Genomic DNA, 20,597 nt, shown 5'->3' on the forward strand with positions numbered 1-20,597 from the left:
ACCTGCTGCTGGCCACTTCCAGGGCGCAGCATGGTCCGTGGTGCCAGGACAGGCAGAAAGCCTGCCTTAGCCCCTCCCGCTACGCCACTGACCAGGAGCCGCCTGAGGTAAGCCCGTGCCCCAACCCCGCACCCCAATCTCCTGCCCCACCCCTGAGTCCCCCCCAAATCTGGAGCCCCTTTCTGCACCCCAAACCCCTCAACCCTAGCCCCACCCCAAAGCCTGCACCCCCAGCCCAGAGCCCTGACCCCCTCCCATACCTCAATCCCCTGCCCCAGCCCTGAGCCCCCCAAAACCAGGAGCCCCCTCCTGCACTGCAAAGCCTTCATCCCTGGCCCCACCCCTCAGCTCCGCACCTCAATCCTCTGTCCCAGCCCTGAGCCCCTCCCACACGCCAACCCCTCATCCCCAGCTCCGTTGGGTCATGGGCATCAACAATTTTCTTCAACTGGGTCACCAGAAAAAAAGTTTGAGAACCACTGGTCTAGATGGACCATTGATCTGATCCAGCGTGGCCTTTCTTATGTTTCTTACCCTAAGCAGACACCAGAGGGACTAGCAAAAATCAGTTGTTTAACAGAGTTTTGTCTTTAACTAAAGGTCAAGCATCATTGCACTGGAAACATCATAGAGAAATCTAATGTAGGGTAACTGATGCCACAATCTCATATTATTTAATTCAGCATAAGTAGCATACAGAAGTTTGAACAGTTGTCCTCAGTTTAAAAGTTATATTACCCCCTCACACATAATATAGGTCTACTTTGATATACTCTGAATATTTAACCTGTATGTTTAGATAGTGATATTGCATTATTGTTATTGTTATTTATTATTAATTATTAATTTGGCTGTATTTATGGAAGTCATTCTGTGAATTAGATCCTGACAATTCTGGGTAAGGCCCTGTGTGGATTTTCTTGAGAGCATTATTCTATGACTATGTGAGGGGCAATTGGAGTGAGAGGGTTGACGTAGAAATTTTACAAGATTTAATTCAAACCAGTGATTTTAACACATTTTAGTATTTTTTTTTTGTTGCAGATCAAACCTCACCAGTACAACAGAGTATTCCATAGCTTTCTGGATGCTGAGCAGTTAGATAGTATGTTTTTATAAAATATCAGACCTACTTAAGATAGGTCTTTGAACACATTGATGGGGTGATCTGTTAATGCAAGTTTGAACAAGTAAAATTCATAGAGATCATTCACAGTGTCATTTTACACATGGAACATGTACTGTAGGAGATCTTAAATGTAGGTTTCTGTGATACCTCAATTTCTCTGCTTATTTGTAGGTGGTGAATCTGCTATCAATTCTGTGGCTATGCGCATTGTGATGGGAAGTTGGTGGCTCTTTACCCTTATTGTGTGTTCATCCTATACAGCTAATTTAGCAGCATTTCTCACAGTATCAAGGATGGATAATCCTATAAGGTAAGTGCCTTTCTTTACACAGAGCTGGAAACCTCAATTTCATAGATATGCATTATCCCTTTGAATGCTCATTCTTGAGAGAAGGAAAATATTTGAGGGAATTTTCTCCTTATATTCAGTGTCTGCATTTCTCCCTTCCCTACTTCTCTCTTTTTCCTACAAATGCCAAGCAGTTTTCACATTTATATAGGGAAGACCATGGCACTTAGACTTTAAGAGAAAACTTTTGCTGATTTGAAAGGAAAATACAAATCTCCCTAACTGAAATAACTCATTTTCTTATGCAGGTTTTCTTCCTCACTATTTAGGTTACCTACATTTGTGTGTCTTAATATTTCTGGTTCTAAAGGAGGAAATCTGAAAGAAAGGTATCAAATTTATATCTCTAAAACATCGTGCAACATATGGCCTCTAGTTTTGCATGTGCAATTTTATGTGCACAATCATTTGGGTATGCAATTTTGTGTATGTTGTCGTCTGCAGTTTTATATAGTACTGCATGAAAACGGTTATGCACACAAAATTCCATGTACAAAAAGATAGGCATGCTGTTAAAATCAAAAGACCAGATTTATTATGACTATTTGAAGAGTAAGGATGGCAGAATCAGACTCTAAGGTAGTAGATGTGGTAAGGAAGTTGTTTTATTAACTACATATATTTCTCCATACAGATGTTGGCAGTATCATTGTGCTAGATTGCAGACCCTTGTAATAAACTGCATTTGTTCTGCACCTTTGTCCTCCTTACCTTACCATCATTCACATCTGATGAGAGTATTTCCAAGCCTCTGGGCAGTTTTGAACAGCTGCCATTCAAAAAAAAAAAAAAGTCAACTTGCCAGGAAAATGTTTCCTTCTCTCTTCTCAAATATGGACTAACTCCCCAAGGGCCCTGCACATCATGCCAGTGTAATTTGGGGAAGTGAATCCATATTTAGGAGGAAAAAATTTCCCTGGCAAGTTGATTTTTTTTTTTTTAAATGCAGCTGTCCAAAAACTGCCCAGAGCCTTGGAAATACTCTCATCAGATGTGAATGAGTACAAGGGAAAGAGGACAAAGGTGTAGGATAAATGTAGTTTATTACAAGGCCCTGTAATTTATCACAATGATATTGCCAACATACATGTGGAGAAATGCACATTTAATAAAACAACATCCTTATTACAGCCACTACCTTATACACGCGAATGAAGTGCAAGGCAGGCAATTTATTTGTCATCAGTCTTTCCCCAGTGACAGGTTTATGGTCTGATATCCTGTGGGCCATCAGTGAAATGAGAGCTTTATTCCACTGGAAATGGAAGATTCCCAGTAGTATGAAGGGACACAGGATCTTCTTCTAACCATGAAAGGTGCTAATATAAGGAATTCTTGTGCTACAAATAGACAAAGTTACTATATATCTCCCACATATACATACAAGGAGAGGTAGGACTAGAATCCTTGTCCTAACATAGAGACCTCTACTCCATAAACGAAAGGAGAACTCCCACAACTGGCTGCAGTAATATCCCCTTTTCCCTCTCTGTAGTCCAGCCATTAAATGACAGTTGACTTAATCTCTCATGAGTAATATTGTCATCCCAAACTCATGTTAATAAAACTTTTATACCATAACTTGTCATTTGATATATACATCCTATAATAGTGTGTCTGGGTGTGATGTTGCAAACAGAGAATGCTCCTTTAGGAAATGCTTCATGGGCACAGCAGGTGTAAGAAGATTTTGTCTCATGGTAGACAATGAGTGCTGCAAATTGCCACAATGTTCAGTCCTGACTTCGGTAACAAATTGTAATATGGGTTTGAGGTGGAAGCACAATGTGCAAATCAGTGTTACAACTCAAGTCAGGAACAATGAGCTGTAGAGTTTGAAAAATGATTTACTCAACTACTTCTGAATGTTACAGTTTCTTGTAGGTAGAAGGAGTTGGCTGTGCAATCTACCAGGTGCTTCCTAAAACTCCTCTGATTTCAGTGGAAGACAAGAGCACAATACATGCAGTAAAGAAACTTCAGTGGAGAGCTAAAATCAACAGCAGATTTTCTGTGTTGTTAGTAGAGGTCATTAAGGCTGAAGTATTCAAAACCTCTCATGGGATTTGGACACCTAATTCCTATTGAAATTAATCAGAATTGGGCATCCAAATCCACTAAGCGTCTTGGAAAGTCTCTAACTAAATCTATAGAATGATAGTTTAGTTACAGGGCCCATTAGACTTTGTCTTGTGACCTCAGAAAGCAATCAGCCTTTTACCTTTAGTTATGACACGGAGTGCATTTCCAGCGATGGCCCGTGAAATGTAATTATGGCCAACTGTCAACAAAATGGCAACTGCCAGTTCTCAATAACAGATTCCTTATGGTCAGTGATGATATACAAGGCAGAAGTCAACCTGGTATCTGAAAACAAAGCTGTGTTGAGCTTGCAGTGCTAGCTGCTAAAAAAACCTTATTTTGACTGTTGCTACAAGCATGTTTCAGACATTAAATCCTTCATCTAAAAAAGAGCATCTCAAAATGGCCAGTTCTTCCATCTGGCCTGAACAGTGAGACTGAGATCAGGGAACAACAATAATTGGTTTCCCACATGCAGTGCATCTCTAATAGAGCAGGTCATTCTCAGAACTCTGTGGCATGCCCTGATGCTGGAAAGAGTAATTAATGTTGGGCCTTCAACTTGCTTGTTGTTTGGAGTTTTGCCCTTTCTGATTCTCCATAGACTTATTTCACAGACATTGGTCAAGTGAGTCTTCCCTCCCATTTTACTCCAAAACTGAATGAAGGATAACAGACAATGGAAGCTTCTAACCCTTGGGGCAGGGAATGGTGTGTCAAAATATCCTATTAAAAAAAAAAACAGATATGACCTTGGGAATTCAATGCTGGTATGTCATTAAGGCAACACACACAGAGTCCTAAATTCATGCCTTAGCAAGAAAAAATCCCTACTTATTCAAATATTAGGTTAAATTGAAAATATAGTATTTGTGAGGTTGACATTACACATTTATTTAGTGACTAATAGAAAGACGGCCCAAATTCTCAGCCCTTCTGTCACAGGGTGCCACCATCGCTGTCTGGTGACCCTCATTGCCTGGCCAGTTCAGATGGTTTCACAGTCACAAACACACACTGGGCTGTTTATCTTTCACCCAGGTGTGTATTTACTCCCCTCTTACATAGTAATACTTTGCAACACAGGCTTACAGAAAGCATAGGCTTCCTGCAGCCCTCACCCCCTGAGCTTCCTTCTGAGCTGCTCCTTGATCCTGTTTCCTCCCCTTATATTCACCCTAATTACCTTGTTGGCCCCAGTGATTGTCACCCAGGTGCTCACAATCCCCCAATAGAAAGTGTATAATTGCCCCCAGTTGGGCCTGTGGCCTTCCTTGGGCAGGGCCGCCCAGAGGATTCAGGGGGCCTGGGGCAAAGCAATTTCGGGGGCCCCCTTCCATAAAAAAAGTTGCAATACTATAGAATACTATATTCTAGTGGGGGCCCCAGCGGGGCCCGGGGCAAATTGCCCCACTTGCGCCCCCCCCACCCCCCCGCCCGGGTGGCCCTGTCCTCGGGTTGCAGCAATATCAGTGACTGGGGTGCTGCTGATAGCGCCCTGTCACACTTTCTATAGCTGTTTTGCACCACTTTGAGGATTCTGGTTGTACAAGGGAAAATCCCTAGGTGGTGTAGAACCCTGCAGCAGCTTCTGCTTCACCCCTCCAAACCCTAGTGAATGGGACTTTCCTGGAAGGTGGGGGGAAGGTGGTGAGGCCAGGGTGGTCCTATTCCTTGACAGTCCCCATTGCTAGAAGAGTACCTTATGACTATGAGTAGTTAAGCACAATTTACAGCAGCCTGAAGGCTGCTCCAACTTATACTAGGGGCCAGACAGCTTAAACACTGAGGAATGTAAAAGTGGTTGAAAGCCACCTGTGTCCCTACCTGATTTTATCCTCTGCCAAGAATCTGTTTTTTTAAGATTTGTGTTTGGTTTTTATTGAAAGCTTCTAATATCACATTAATGCCACTTTCCCTGAAAACAATAATAAAAGTACTCCGAAGATTGGCTGCCCTCTTTCATCTTCAATATGGTGGAGATGATTCCATGCCTCAGCCAGTTAGGCAGAGATTTCTTCTAAAAATTAATTCATCACCAGCCACAGAGTGAGAGATTTCCCTGAGGCTGAAACTTCATCTCTGCCATGTGTTTCTTCTGCTGCATCAGACCCTAGTCTGCAAGTTCCCAGACAGACATGCCAAACCTGCAAAAATAACGCAGAAATTGGGCTTGTTTTTGGCTTAACTGGCTTGTGAGTTGCTTATTGGCTAGTTTTTGGCTTGTTGCTTGTTGCTTCTTTTTTTTTTTTATCATCTCCCGGCAAGCAGGGGCGGGGGGTGGGGGAAGAGGGCAAGCAGAGATGGGGGGGTGGGGAGGCATGCAGAGGTAAGGGGCAAGCAGTGGCAAGGGGGGGAATAGTCAGGGGTGCACAGTGGACACATCACAGTCCCAGACTGCATGCCGGCAAGATTTGGTCACATAGAGTGTTGAAGTTCTTAGGGATCGGCTTGTTTTGGCCTCGTTTTAAAATGGGATTAGCTTGATTTTGGCTTATTGTGAAAGTCGGGGTGCTTATTTACCGCGTGAAAGTTGGCAGCTGTGTTCCCAGATCTTACTACTACTTGGTTTCAGCAAAGTAATGTATAGTGCAAATAACTTTTGTCTCCCTTCTAAACTAGGCATTGGAACTTTTCCAGATAAGGCCTTTCCTAGAAGGGAAATATATACTTGAATTTCATTTTTTCCCTCCCATAGTGAGATTTGAGGCACCATAAATAATAGTTGACAATTTTCCCACCAACTGAGAACTATTAAATCCTCCTGCATTTACTTTCCGTGTTAGGAAACTGAACCCCCACACTCTGAATAAATATATGCTGTTATCTCTCTCTCTCTCTCCATAGAAGAGTCTTTTGTTGTGCAGTATTGTAGCTGTTAAATTGCCAGCAAGGGAGAAACTAGTATTATGGTGCAGCAGTAGTTGCGACATAGTTAAGTTCATTACAAGCCTGATTTTGCTCCCAAACTCCCTCTAGAATACCAGCTTCAAATTTGGCACGTGTTATCTGTGACTAGCAGAGAGCTGAAGTATGGAAGAAAATAAACAGATGTCAATCATTCTACTAATACTCGTTGTTCTCCACATGCCGGCTACAAAATGGCTTTTCAGAGAAACCACAAATGGTGTGTGTTAGAAAGATCTAAGTGAGTCATTGTTCACCAGAGCAAAGTTGAGCTGTTGGAAAGCAAATTCATTAAATTAAAATGTCAGATTAGAAACTGCAGAATGGCAGCAGGCTTTTAAAGATCATGGCACTGATGAGCTTTACAAGTTTTGCCAGACCCTTGTTTGAGCTCCAGTGCCCCTCCTAAAATCCACAGAAAGGGAAATTAGCTAGATTAGGAGCAGCAGTGTGGGGGACAGAAAGCAGTCCAGCATCTGTGAGGAGTGCAGTGCAACATCTGAGAGGAGGCTGGAGAAGGTGGGTCAAAGACTCTGTTAGCCCCAGAAGAAAAGGGGCTCTGCCCTAACCAAATCTATGAATCCTCTAGGAGAGGCATTTTCTCCAAAAGCATGTGACTCCCCTCGTGTGGACTTCCTAAGATTCTCAGGAGTTCCCACGCATTGCAGGAGTTTTCCAGCATTCTGGATGTTGGATAGAGCCTCCTGCCCATCGTACCTCCACCTACTTCTGCTGCCTTCATCTGACACTTCCACAGTCTCCCCACAGATTCCGTATTGACAACACGAGGGAGGTGCAGCAAGATATGGAGCGCCAGAAGTGCACTGACGGTTCTCTACGTTTTAGGAGCTCAAACACAGGGTAGATAGCATGGAGAAGGTCTGGGCCCTTCCTGTTCATCCTCCTGTTCCTGGTGAACTACACTTTATGCTTCTGTAACCGTCTGTAGCCCCACTTTTTGAAGGCCCTCGCCACATCCCCCTTTCCTGTCTTGGCTTCACTCTTCTCAACCTCCTCCTAACTCTGATACCCTGCTATCCATTTTCTTGGTCTGTTCCCAAATCTACAATACTGAGCAAGGTGGATGTCTTGAGGAGCACTGATGATTGTGCACACTTAAAATCTCACTGACCATGGGGATGCTGCGGAAAACAACAAGACAATGAGGTCCTAGAGTTTGATTTTGGGAAGTGCTGTGCACTCACATCTCCAGTTGAAATAAGTGGGAGTAGTGAGTGCTTGGGGGCCTCTGAAAATAAGGCCCTCAAGGTGCAGGTTGGGACAGAGGAGCAGGTGATCATGGGGGGGTGGGGGGGGAACCAGATTTGTGGCACGTAGAGAGGAGGTGCTGCTGGGGATGAGAAGGCAATGATCTAAGTTCGACCAGGACTTTTTAAACATTTTTGAAAATCTAGAGAAATTCTCAGACAAATGCCTTGAGGAAGGCTAAAAGGTCATATCATATAAGAGCAAAAATCTTACAGGAACCTTGCAATTAAAATCAAATGATCACTAGACCATCCCAGGTAAATACCAAGTGTTCTTTCTTGCTAGGCCCAAGCAATTCTACTTTGCTCTTCCAATTGCCAACTTTAGAACTGTGTATAAAGTATGGAGCCCTCCAATGAGACAATCCACCAAAAGTGGTCTAAACTTTTACATGACAGATTGTGCTTTGATTTGTTTGTTTTCTGACAGCCATGGGATCTGCTGTCTGACTAAGCCAGCCATACGTAATTATGAGTTTAATTAGCAATGTGTAACTTCCATCTTTGCTCCTGGTTAGCAAGCAAAATACATGCGATTCAACAGCTACATATATATTCCAAACCTCAGGTTTAGGAGAACCCTCCTGATGGTAATTAAGTACTGCATTGTAAAAAACTAGGGCATAAAGTAGGCTGTCTGCAAATTCAAAGGAGTTTAAATTAGAGCTTTTGTCAAATAGGTCCTTGCATCAGACGTTATGAATATTTTAAATGCATCTGTACATGTTCATTTGCTGATTGCACATGAAGAGTATATTATGTCTGCTGTTATAATTGCTTCTTGTGTCATCTCATGATTTGGGGTTTCTTTATTTGTGCTCTAATTCCCAAGTTTACCTGTTTTTGGTGTGGGTTTCTGTTTTGTTTTTGAGAGCTGAAATTTTTACAGAAGCTTGCCTGCTTTTCCAGGATGCTGATAGGAAGGATGGGCCAGTGTTTAGGGAGAAGTTCCTCCTCTGCTGCAGATTTCTTGTGTGACCTAGGACAAATCACTTAGCCTCTTTATGCATCAGTTCTCTATCTGTGCAAGAGGTTTAATAGTATTTCCCTAGCACACAGGGGTGCTGTGAAGATAAATGCATTAAAGAGTGTGAGATGCTCAGATACTACAGTAATGGGGACCATATAAGTACCTAAGATAGACTTCTAAGTTCCGTTGAAAAGAAAATATATATCTTAAAGAAAATCAAGGAGAGCTTCCTGTAAATCCCAGATAGTGGAAAAGGTAGTAGAAGCTTACTTCTTAGGGTTGTTCTACACTTAAAATTTAGGTCAACATAGCTACATCACTCAGGTGTGTGAAAAATCCACACCCTGAGTGCTATAGATATGCCGACTGACCCCTCAGTGTTGATGCAGCTAAGTTAATGGAAGAATGCTTCTGTCGATCTAGCTACCATCTCCCAGGCAGGTGTTGTTCCTGCAGAAATGGAGAAACCCCTTATGCCACTATAGTCTGCATCTACGCTATGGGGTTACCCCTGTAGTGTAGACATGGCCTTAGAGAAAAAGCTGGTTTTGGGGAATAAAGAGGGGCTTCCTCTGAAACAGTGAAACTGTTACGATGTTTTTTTGGTAGCAAGAAAACTCGTAGGAATCTGCGCTTGCTGGGACCTTGAATTGGAACTCCTTGAGCTTGAAAGCAGCCCTTCTCTCACTGATGCCACTGGATTTGATTTTCAATATTTCATTTGGGTTTCTTATATTGTTAATTTTGTTTATTTTTCCAGTATTTTAACATGTCTATGCAGCACCCCAGGCACCTTGACAGGAAGGGTTTGTGTATGTGGGGGGCATTATTAAAAAAACCCATCATCATCATGATTAAGGACTTCATAAAAAAGAGATGGCTAAAAAGAGTACAGGACTCAAGTGAGTTAACTAGGGGAGGAGAAAAACACCTGTAGTGCAATAATTGCCTTTGAGTCTTCTGTATGGCTTGCTTTCACTCCCAGTGCACTCAGAGGAAACTTCTTTGAAAATGCTTTTCTGCTGACACACCATGGCACAGAAATTCAAGGGGAAAGACTCTAGGCTGTCCTCCGTGCCAGCACTGTTCCTTCCCCATCCCAGGACTAGCCACAAGCAGAAATGTAATAAAGCTGCTGCTGCCTCACTTTAATTTCCTCAGTGTTGACGCCAGTAGTGAAGTGCTCCTGGGAAGCCCCAGAATTTGGAACTTCTTAGGAGCTCTCCACACTATTTCTATTTCTACTGTGAATCTTCATAGTTTAGCAGCAGATGGGAATGGATACAAACCTCTCATACCAATTGGGCATGTGTGCAACTGTGTGGGTGCAAACACTAGCATGAGTCATTTTTGTGGGTGCAAAATTTGGAGAGCACAACTGAAAGTTAAACATGCATTACACATCTCCAGCTGTGATTTTAAAGGAAGGTTTATAGTGGAGGTTGTTGGAAGACTGAAGTGCTGATGGAATTCTATCATTTCCTGTGCTGTATTGTAATTTGTGTGTCTATTCATTCTTCACCTTCTAGGGAAGTTCTGTAGTTGAAATGGATTGAGGATTCAATGTGGAGATTCAGATTAAGTTTAGACAAACATTTGGATTAGAGGCCAGATAAGGACAGTGATTTGGATATGACTACGCCACAATTCATCAGCTGGGCTCTTGATCCTTTGGCTCACAACAGTGGCTATCCTGCTAAATCTTTTGATTTTACATGTTTTTTTCCCCTCAACTGGAGTGGGGGAACTCTAACAAGAACAGCAGTTCTTGTGATATGTCAGTCAATATTCAAAGGGTTGGTTTGAATCTTGGGATTTGGAACCTCTCTGTTTCTTTGAAGTTCTGCTTTTCTCTTTAAAATAGCCTACTCATTTGCAACCTCAGAAGCAGAACTGCTTTATGCATTTTGTATCATCTTTCATTGCTCTGCCCACCCACCTAATCATTGTTCCATTCACTGTTCTATTTATATTTGGTTTCTTTATACTGCAAGAATCATTCCACTCAGTAACCTCACTTCTATATGTTTATCTTTTTTTCTGTTATACTTTTTTTTCCTGTCTGGCTGCTACAGGAGGAGAAAATGCAGGATACAGCAGTAGAAGATTTTTTTTTCCAATAGAACATTTTATTGTTCCATTGGTCTACTGTAAAGATGCTGATATAGTGCCGTGAATGAACCATTAAAAAACTCTAATAAAAAAGGTTATTAAGAAAGCATAATAAAGATTACTACGACAGTTAAGACAGAACAGGTCTTAAAGTTGCAAACATTTCCTAACTGTAAAGATTACCATCATCTATCATTTTTAAGGACCAAGCCAAAAATAAGAAGAAAGACTAACTGTGTCTTTCATTATGGAAATCTGTTCTGGCCTAGGAACAACCAAATGCAAATCAAACTAATTTTTGTGTTTCACCATTGCAAGGCATGGGAGACAGGGCCAATCAGAAGGGCCATTTGGTCTGGGCCTTGAGCTCAAAGGGGGCCTCACATTTAGACACTTGTTAATTTTTTGGCATTTGATAAGTTTCACAACTTGTTTTTTGGTGCCTTATTTTGTTTTCATGTGTTGTCATTTTTTATTTTTATTATGGCTAGGGGCCTCAAAAGCTAGAAGTGGCCTAGGCCTTCTCTGGACCTCTAAGAGGAGTCTATCCTTTATCCACTATACCATAGTCTAGCTAGATACTTATATGGCCCCAATCCCTGTAGTAGCTGAGTGTCTTTTCCCTATATAGTGTTTGCCTATTGGCTGTATTTGCTCTTCTTTTGTACAGTTAAATCTTGTCCCATCCACTGGATATATCCTTTCTTAGAAGTTATTCAGAATCTCAAAGTAGGATGCCAGATAGAACCTGAGACGAAGGGTAGCTATTTTCATGGAACTACTAGTAGAACTGATCCACTCAGAGAAAAATATAATTAAAGTAAAATACATTTTATATGTATACCATTTCTCTGTGCTATCTACAGTTATTAGTATAAGCGAATAGCTCTTCCATGTGAAGGATCCATATTCTCTAGTTACCCAGCTATGCAGTGCACAATCGCATACAGGGCTCCAAAGTAGCAAGGGTACAGGATTTCACTGACGAGCACAGCAGAATTCTGAGGTGCACTTTGAAAAGTGTCCATAATTAATCAGCATATAGTTAGCTAAAATGAGTTGCAACTCCACCACCCCTCTTAAAATACTGACCTAGATCTGTAACTAGGAACTATCATTGAAAGTCTGTTAGGAAAGCAAAGTTCAGCTTTCCTTCCTGGACAGCAATTTTTGATTTGCTGTCACTTCAGTTAGAAAATATCAGTATTTCTTTCATATCTGACAGCAAGAGGAACATATCCCAATTATTTTCTGATACCATATGCTCAGTGGTACCAAGATGAATACAGGAATCACCGTGTGGCCTTATAGTACTATTTTGGTTTATATTTTTACCAGAAAGATGCAGGAATGATCCCATAATGCAAGGGAACCCTTTCCCTGCCATTACTCTAAATATCTGAAAATATAAATATCTGCTATTTTATTACTAGGACAACACTGACCAATATCAGAGTGGTAAACAGTGACCAACATCATACTGCTATAGGTTTGCCTCTATTTCATATTTAAAGTATGGAACTAAAGTTATGTCATGTAGCTAGAAGTTCAGTTCATATAACAATCCCAAAGGATGGTCTTCCAGAGCCTAGGTTTGATGTACTTCAGTGAAAAATGAGAACTCAAGGTAGTATATAACACTTTCTAGCTCACTTAAGATATTTGAAACTTCTGAGGAACTTTTAGAATTCACTGTAAAATATTCTGTTAGTATCTGTAGTTTCTGCTGTAAAACTTTTCTTTATTTCCCCCCCTTGTTCGTAACATCTATGCTTTGGTGGCTCTCATCGCTATGAAAGAATGTCTTCTTATTTGGAGTCACCATTTGACACTATTACAAACAGTCCTACAAATTCTGTTTAACTGAATGTATAGGCAGTTAGAACTTGGAGAAATGCTAATTATTAGCTGTGGTTTAATTTGTCTTAGTAGCTGTGTAGTTCTCTCCATGAAGGATTTCTTAGGTGCATCTGCTGTCAATATGATATAGCCACACAAGAAAATAAAAACATTTTGTAGTGGCAAAAATTTAAAAGTGGAACCACTTCACTTTGTATTTTTGTGCATTAAATCTGTTAACAATAAACAAACTGTATGCCCAGAATTGTGGATTCACCCAGAAAAAGTGAAGATATGGAATACATTGCCCACCTAGAAAGTGTCTTTACACAATTATCCTTTCCAACTGTAACTCCTGTAGCACTGTATCAGAGGGGTAGCCGTGTTAGTCTGGATCTGTAAAAAGCGACAAGGAGTCCTGTGGCACCTTATAGACTAACAGACGTATTGGAGCATAAGCTTTCATGGGTGAATACCCACTTCATCAGACGCATGCTTCTTATGCTCCAATACGTCTGTTAGTCTATAAGATGCCACAGGACTCCTTGTTGCTTCCTGTAGCACTGAAATCTCTTTTATTCTCCTTTCTCAAACTAACATTTCTATTAATTTCCCTTGGGAATTCTTTTTTTCTTTTCTATCTCAATTATCCGACGTAGCCTACTAGCACCTTCACAATTCTTACCAGGTTTCTATCAGTATAAGAATGACTAGCTAGTTGAAGAGGAACAGGAGGTTTGGGATTGGAAGCAGGGTTTATTTGTTTTTCTCAGCTAATCAATCGTTGTTTCCTTCATTTTCCACCAGAAGCTTTCAGTGTTTTTACATTGCAGCATAGATCATGATTAACTTTTTACTCACTGAGGCTTTTAAAATCTTATATCCTCTTAAGTAGAGTTGGAATTATTGGTGTTACTCCTGATGGTGTCAAATATAAAAGAGACTGTCTTTAATGGATCGAATTTTAAAGGATTTTTGTGAGGAATTGGTGTTCTTAATTTTCTTGATAATTAACATGCTACTGAAACTGTTCATCAGTTTATTTATTTATTTTTTGGGGATGGTGGTGGGGGAGAGAGGTTATTTATTTATTTGCCTACAGAATCCTTTCCTGCACTGGCATCTTTAATGAGTTATTACTGTCATATCACAAATGATTTTCTAATATGGAGGACAGCTTTCCTTGAAGGAACAATCTCTTAACTATGGGAAGATGGTATATGTTATCATCATTTCCTGCAGGCAGCGGCTTTGCTGAATAAAACCTCTTTTTCTCTGTGTGTGCACCTCCTTCAGCTGTTCGGTAGAGGAGAGTTTCCAGTGTCATCTGTGTACAGGAGAAGATTAATAGTATCCCAGAGAAGCCATTTTGGTACAGTTGTGAAACCTACCTTAATAATCTCATGCAGTTAGGGGGATTTGCATTCCTGGACAAATATTGGAGTCAATCTAGGAAAATAAATCACTGACTTATTTTCATTGATTTATAATTATGCATATCCATCTAATAAAAATTGAGAACAACAATTCAAATGGCAAAAAAATACTGTTTCCTAGCTAAGGAAGTGATGACATTTTCAAGCTAAGAAACGTGATTAGTATGGCCTAATAAGAATGATTATCATCAACACATGGAGCAGCCTGTTGATTTTGCTACAAAGCTTTCAGTGATACCAAATCAGGCCCACAAATAAAGTGAGACTGGTGTTCAAACTGAGAGAGAGGGAGAGCCATAATAATGGCTCATTGTACATGAGGGGCAACCCCTCTGGCAGACATCAGGGCCAAAGTAAGCTTCAAAAGGATCCCTTTCCAGTCCTCCTTGGCCATGAGATTAATGGTACTGATGCAGGCGACGCCGCAATTTACTCTGCAGCAAGTAAATCCTAAATTCACGGGGTTCCGCAGTGCTCCAAGCGCAGCCAGTTTTAGATTGTGTCAGTTTCAGTGAACTCACACACAACAAAGTTGAGTGATGCCATAGTCCAGTAGTCTCACTGACTTTGATGGAACTACTCATGGCATAACGGTATAATAGTTGTATACTGTACTATTCAGCATTAGTAGGAGTCTCACAGTCTAGCAACAAGCTACCAGGTGTACTCATTCTTGATGCTATTTAATTAGTGTTATTTATTATTATTATTATCTATATTACCATAGCATCTAGGAAACCTAGTCATGGTCCAGGGCCCCATTGTGCTAGGAGCTGTACAAATAGAGAACAAAAAGATGATCCCTTCCCCAAAGAGCTTACAATCTGAACAAAAAGCAATTATTTTTCATTACAAAATCACACTGCTGCAACTTCATAATGAAGTATCAGATGCTTCTGATATCAGAAGAGAAGAATGAACATGTTGTTTTCTTGATCTTAGTTATTAATCTCCATAATGATTTTAGCTTTCCAAAGTGAGTGGTAGAAGAAATCAGTACGGTGAACTGTTTAAAAACACATCTGCATTAGTAATAGAGGTAGTTTGTTATTTTCATTATAAGTGAAAGCATGTGTCATTCGCCAGATGTGTTCGGTTCAGACGATATGATTTTCATGCCAACTTTATGATATGTTTGATTTAGGTAAAGTGACTGAAACCTGCTGCTGGGACTGAGTAGTAGTTAAACACCAGCTGCGGTTTTTACTTTAATTAATATTGCAAGAAGTGTAGATTCCTTGCTTTAATTTACACATTAGGCCTTCGGGATGCTCAAATAGAAGGCATGATGGCCTAGAGCAATGGTTTTAAACCTGTGGTCTGCGGACGCCTGGGGGGTCTACATACTATGTCTCAGGGGTCGGCGAAAGGTGGTTGTTACCATAGAATAATGGTTTTCAATCTGTGGTCCACAGACCCCTGGGGATCCATAGACTGTTTAAGATTTCCCAAGGGGTCCGTACCGCCATTTGAAATTTTTTAGGGATCCACAAATTTAAAAAAGGTTGAAAACCATTGGCATAGTGGAGGTGGGGTTGGGTTTTTTTTAATAATCCAATGGGAACTTTAAAAATCTGCTCTTTGTTTTTCAGAAAAAAACTGCAGCCAGCTTTGTCTATTGTAGATCCTAATTTTTCTATATTTCATTCCTTCTCAAATGATAAATGAAGGGTGGATCTTGGGCCAGGTTCAGATGTAGGGCTCAACACTGTCAGATTTTGGGGGTTGACAGCAGCTGTCCTTTGGATCTGCCCTTTAAATGCTCATGGGCCCTTTCTGAGCCTTGGATTTGGATCCATGGGCTTCAAGACATGCCCTTAGGTGAAAATTATCAATTGATTAGTACTGAAAGCCTGTCCAGTCATTTAGGAATAAAAATGTAGATTTAGAAGTCCAACTTTAGGCTACTGTTTTTGAAAGTCTTAGCCTTGATCTGCCCCCTGCTTTTTTTATGCTATCGATACAGCATCAAAATAGAGCCTTTAAAAAATGCTTACCACAGTGTGGCCCTAATCTCACGTGGGGCTTCTAGGTGACACTGTAATATAAATAACAAGTGCAAATACCAATAGTAAGCAATTGTCATTGTGGTGGAAGAAGGAGGGGAAAATGACCTTGTGGTTAAAGTGTGGTTCTACTTTGAAAAATTAGCATTTAGAAGTGGCCTCTTTTGCAACTGAGCTATTCTGTGTATATTCAGCATCAGATGAGATTACTTCAGTGACAAAAATTCTATTACTCTGACTTGGTTTACTCTGCAGAGCCAGAAGATCCGAGAGAGGAGAAGCTGGATTTCAGTCCTCCTTGTGCTGTATCAGCAGAATTGTTCACTAAGGGCTTGAAAGGTTCTGAGCACTCTGGCCCTGATCCCTGCAGAACTCTTAAAGACATGCTTAACTTTCAGCTTGAGTAGTCTCTCTGACTTTAATGGGACTGCTTATTACCTAAAGTTAAGTGCACGTTTAAGAGCTATGCTGGGTCAAAACCAGGATGCTCAGCCCCTAGCAAGGTGGAGCTGTAAATTCCATTTAGAAGGCTGATCAGATATACCTGTGGAAAGCACTGAGCCAGTGAAAACCACTGGCACTGGTTGGGGGTTAGAGTGCATAATTTGAAGATGATTGGGATCAACTGGTGTAATTGAGGGCCTGATTTGGACTACAGAAGAACTGTTATTCCTGGTGATGATGGATGAGAAGACCCCAGTTTGATTCAGATCCAAATGTGAGTTTGGAGGGGTGGGAATTATGCTTTCTTTTCCTGTAAACTGGGCACATTTGTTTAGGAAATAACTACTCTCTAAGTATGGTTTTCCAACCAGTTGTGCACTCACCTTATAGTAGTTTTGTCTATGCTATATTTCCCTCATTTGCTTATGAATATCACTTCCACATGTGTGGTATATATCCCTGCCTATATGTTTGTGAGTCTGGGTGTGGCAATGCATTATGATGACTCCTCCTCCTAGTTTACAAATAGAGAGTCACACAAACAAAGTAATCACTTTTTTTAGCAATTCATTGTCCATATGTATGCTGAAAAACCTTTGGTTCAGAGCTGGCCAGGTAAGAGAATTTCAGTTCAGTGCAAAATTGTGAAGTTTTGGAATTTTTTTCCATCCCAAATCATGATGAAAAGCCAAAAAACTCTTCAAAGAACGGAAATTCTCCAGTATTTTATTTTGGAAACACCGCAGCTTTCTAGCAGTGGGAATGTTTTGGTGTTTCCAAAATGAAGTATGTTCTCTGGGCTCTCAAGCTCCCCAAGTAGCTCACAGTTGAGGGGCTGAAGAGTCAGGCGACCCAGGTGCCTGGGGAGCTGGTCAGCCCAGGGATACCTAACTTCCTGGTAGCCAACAGACAAAAAGGCTGGCAGCTGGAGCTCAGGGGTCCCAGTTCCCCTAATCAGCATTTGCTGATAGAATACTGTTCTGTTGGGAAATCTTTAACCAGTTCTACTTTTGTTATTCAATTGCAATGAAACAATTTCCCCAAAACTTTCTTCAGTGCATGGGGGGGTGAGGGGTGGGAATCGTATTATAAAAGAGCATGTGGTGGGAGATGTTTATTCAGTTGTATTTGAAGTGATGTTAATTTTCCTTGTGCCATTTGGATAGCTGTAGTGCAGAATCGGCTGCCACAATGACACAACACTACCTGGATGCAACTTCCTGTACTTACTGTTCTCTTTTTGGGCTTTCCCTGTCAAGGCTTCTGCCAGTTATTTGCACCAGCTGGTTATACAGCGCTACATGAAATGTTGGTAGCTCTAACCCAAAAGAAACTTGCCTGGTTCAAGATTCTCATACAACATTTGAACAAGCTGTGTTTCATTTGAACTTTTTTCTTCCCAGTAAGTGAGGTTTTTGTAGTAACTGAGCAAAACATTTGGTTTTCTATCTGGAGAGGGGAGACTCTTCAAAGGATGAATTTTAATGGCTTGGGCCCTGATTTTCCAATTTGTTGCTTGTGGGCAGAGTTCTGCCCCTGTGCCAAGTACCACTGACTTGTAGATGCAGTAATCCAGCCACGCACAAAATGCAGGATTGGACCATTGGTTGGGATGTGAATTGGGGTTACTATAAAAGATCCCATGGGTTTCTGTCTGGCAGAGTCTACCTTATGTAAACTGTAAACTCTGTTCTAGATTGTAATATCTTTGGGCAGGGACTGTCATTTATTATCTGTCTGCACACCACCTGCCATAGTGGGGACCAACACAACTGTGGCCTTGAGGTACCATCACAATATAAATGTTAAAAAATAATAAAAATAATTGTAATAAAGAGCATTGATAGTGCCATAATGGCTGGGGTCTCAAGGAGCAAGCCCGTGCTTAGGCAAGCTCTAATTCCCGTATACAAAAGCCAACCCTTCAGATATTCTAGGTTTTTAAATAAATGTTTGCACACTGAATCACCACGAGTTCAATCCTGCTCCCTTTTGATTTAATGGGAAGAAGATCAGGCCTTGTTTTGTCTAAATAAAAATAAAAAAATAATTTTTTTAATAAATAATAAATAAATAAATAAAAATTTTAAAAAAATAAAAGGGCAAATATAGTGCCCATCTATAAAAAGGGAAATAAAAACAACCCAGGTAACTACAGACCAGTTAGTTTAACTTCTGTGCCAGGGAAGATAATGGAGCAAGTAATTAAGGAAATCATCTGCAAACACTTGGAAGGTGGTAAGGTGATAGGGAACAGCCAGCATGGATTTGTGAAGAACAAATCATGTCAAACCAATCTGATAGCTTTCTTTGATAGAATAACGAGCCTTGTGGATAAGGGTGAAGCGGTGGATGTGGTATACCTAGACTTTAGTAAGGCATTTGATACGGTCTCGCATGATATTCTTATCGATAAACTAGGCAAATACAAATTAGATGGGGCTACTATAAGGTGGGTGCATAACTGGCTGGATAACCGTACTCAGAGAGTTGTTATTAATGGTTCCCAATCCTGCTGGAAAGGCGTAACGAGTGGGGTTCCGCAGGGGTCTGTTTTGGGACCGGCTCTGTTCAATATCTTCATCAACGACTTAGATATTGGCATAGAAAGTACGCTTATTAAGTTTGCGGATGATACTAAACTGGGAGGGATTGCAACTACTTTGGAGGACAGGGTCATAATTCAAAATGATCTGGACAAATTGGAGAAATGGTCTGAGTTAAACAGGATGAAGTTTAACAAAGACAAATGCAAAGTGCTCCACTTAGGAAGGAAAAATCAATTTCACACATACAGAATGGGAAAAGACTGTCTAGGAAGGAGTACGGCAGAAAGGGATCTAGGGGTTATAGTGGACCACAAGCTAAATATGAGTCAACAGTGTGATGCTGTTGCAAAAAAAGCAAACATGATTCTGGGATGCATTAACAGGTGTGTTGTGAGCAAGACACGAGAAGTCATTCTTCCGCTCTACTCTGCTCTGGTTAGGCCTCAGCTGGAGTATTGTGTCCAGTTCTGGGCGCCGCATTTTAAAAAAGATGTGGAGAAATTGGAAAGGGTCCAAAGAAGAGCAACAAGAATGATTAAAGGTCTTGAGAACATGACTTATGAAGGAAGGCTGAAAGAACTGGGTTTGTTTAGTTTGGAGAAGAGAAGACTGAGAGAGGACATGATAGCAGTTTTCAGGTATCTAAAAGGGTGTCATGAGGAGGAGGGAGAGAACTTGTTCACCTTAGCCTCTAAGGATAGAACCAGAAACAATGGGTTTAAACTGCAGCAAGGGAGGTCTAGGTTGGACATTAGGAAAAAGTTCCTAACTGTCAGGGTGGTTAAACACTGGAACAAATTGCCTAGGGAGGTTGTGGAATCTCCGTCTCTGGAGATATTTAAGAGTAGGTTAGATAAATGTCTATCAGGGATGGTCTAGACAGTATTTGGTCCTGCCATGCGGGCAGGGGACTGGACTCGATGACCTCTCGAGGTCACTTCCAGTCCTATAATCTATGATTCTATGAAATTATGAGTAAGCACCAAAGGAAGGCTGTTTTTAGGAGGGATGGGGCGGGGGAGGTCTCCCCTTTGGCAAAAATACCACAATTAGTAATTCCATCTGTGAGGGGAAAGTGATATTTCATTTGACTGTGCAGGACAGATTTCTGTGCCTGTCAGTTAAGGCTTATTCAAATGCAGCCGCTGCCCAAAGCCAAGGAAAGTTTGTTGCTACGGCGTGTGCAGCTAGTATTAACATTAAGGAACCAATAATAAATAATATTATAGGCCATTTATTCAGCTTAGTGTTTAGTTAATCATTTTGTTTCAGCTTTTTGTTGCATAGTTAGTATGTTTTCATGTTAATTTAGACCCTGATCCTTCAATAATCTCTGCAAAGGCAGAGCCCCATTGACTGCTGTGAGCCCATGTGGCGTTCATGGCAGAACTGAGGCTTTTAAGGGTATTTTTTGTTTGTATTTGTCTTGTTTTCTGTATTTTTAATCTGGGCTAAATCATGCAGGAAGGGGAAAAGGTTGTTTTGGAGACATTAAATAGTGGTGGG

General features: G+C 40.9%; 1 protein-coding gene across 8 annotated transcripts in view; it reads left to right on the forward strand.

Annotated features, from left to right (window-relative positions):
- The window catches only part of GRID1 (glutamate ionotropic receptor delta type subunit 1), an 890,310-nt gene that overhangs the window by 803,783 nt on the left and 65,930 nt on the right, over window positions 1-20,597 (forward strand). For all 8 annotated transcript variants that reach the window (XM_065551838.1, XM_065551837.1, XM_065551839.1 and 5 more), the window contains one exon: window positions 1,301-1,439. In XM_065551838.1, coding sequence (XP_065407910.1) covers window positions 1,301-1,439 — 139 coding nt within the window. The remainder of the gene's footprint in view (window positions 1-1,300; window positions 1,440-20,597) is intronic.

The sequence above is a fragment of the Chrysemys picta genome, chromosome 7 (genome assembly GCF_011386835.1).
Source record: "Chrysemys picta bellii isolate R12L10 chromosome 7, ASM1138683v2, whole genome shotgun sequence".
NCBI classification, from domain to species: domain Eukaryota; kingdom Metazoa; phylum Chordata; order Testudines; family Emydidae; genus Chrysemys; species Chrysemys picta.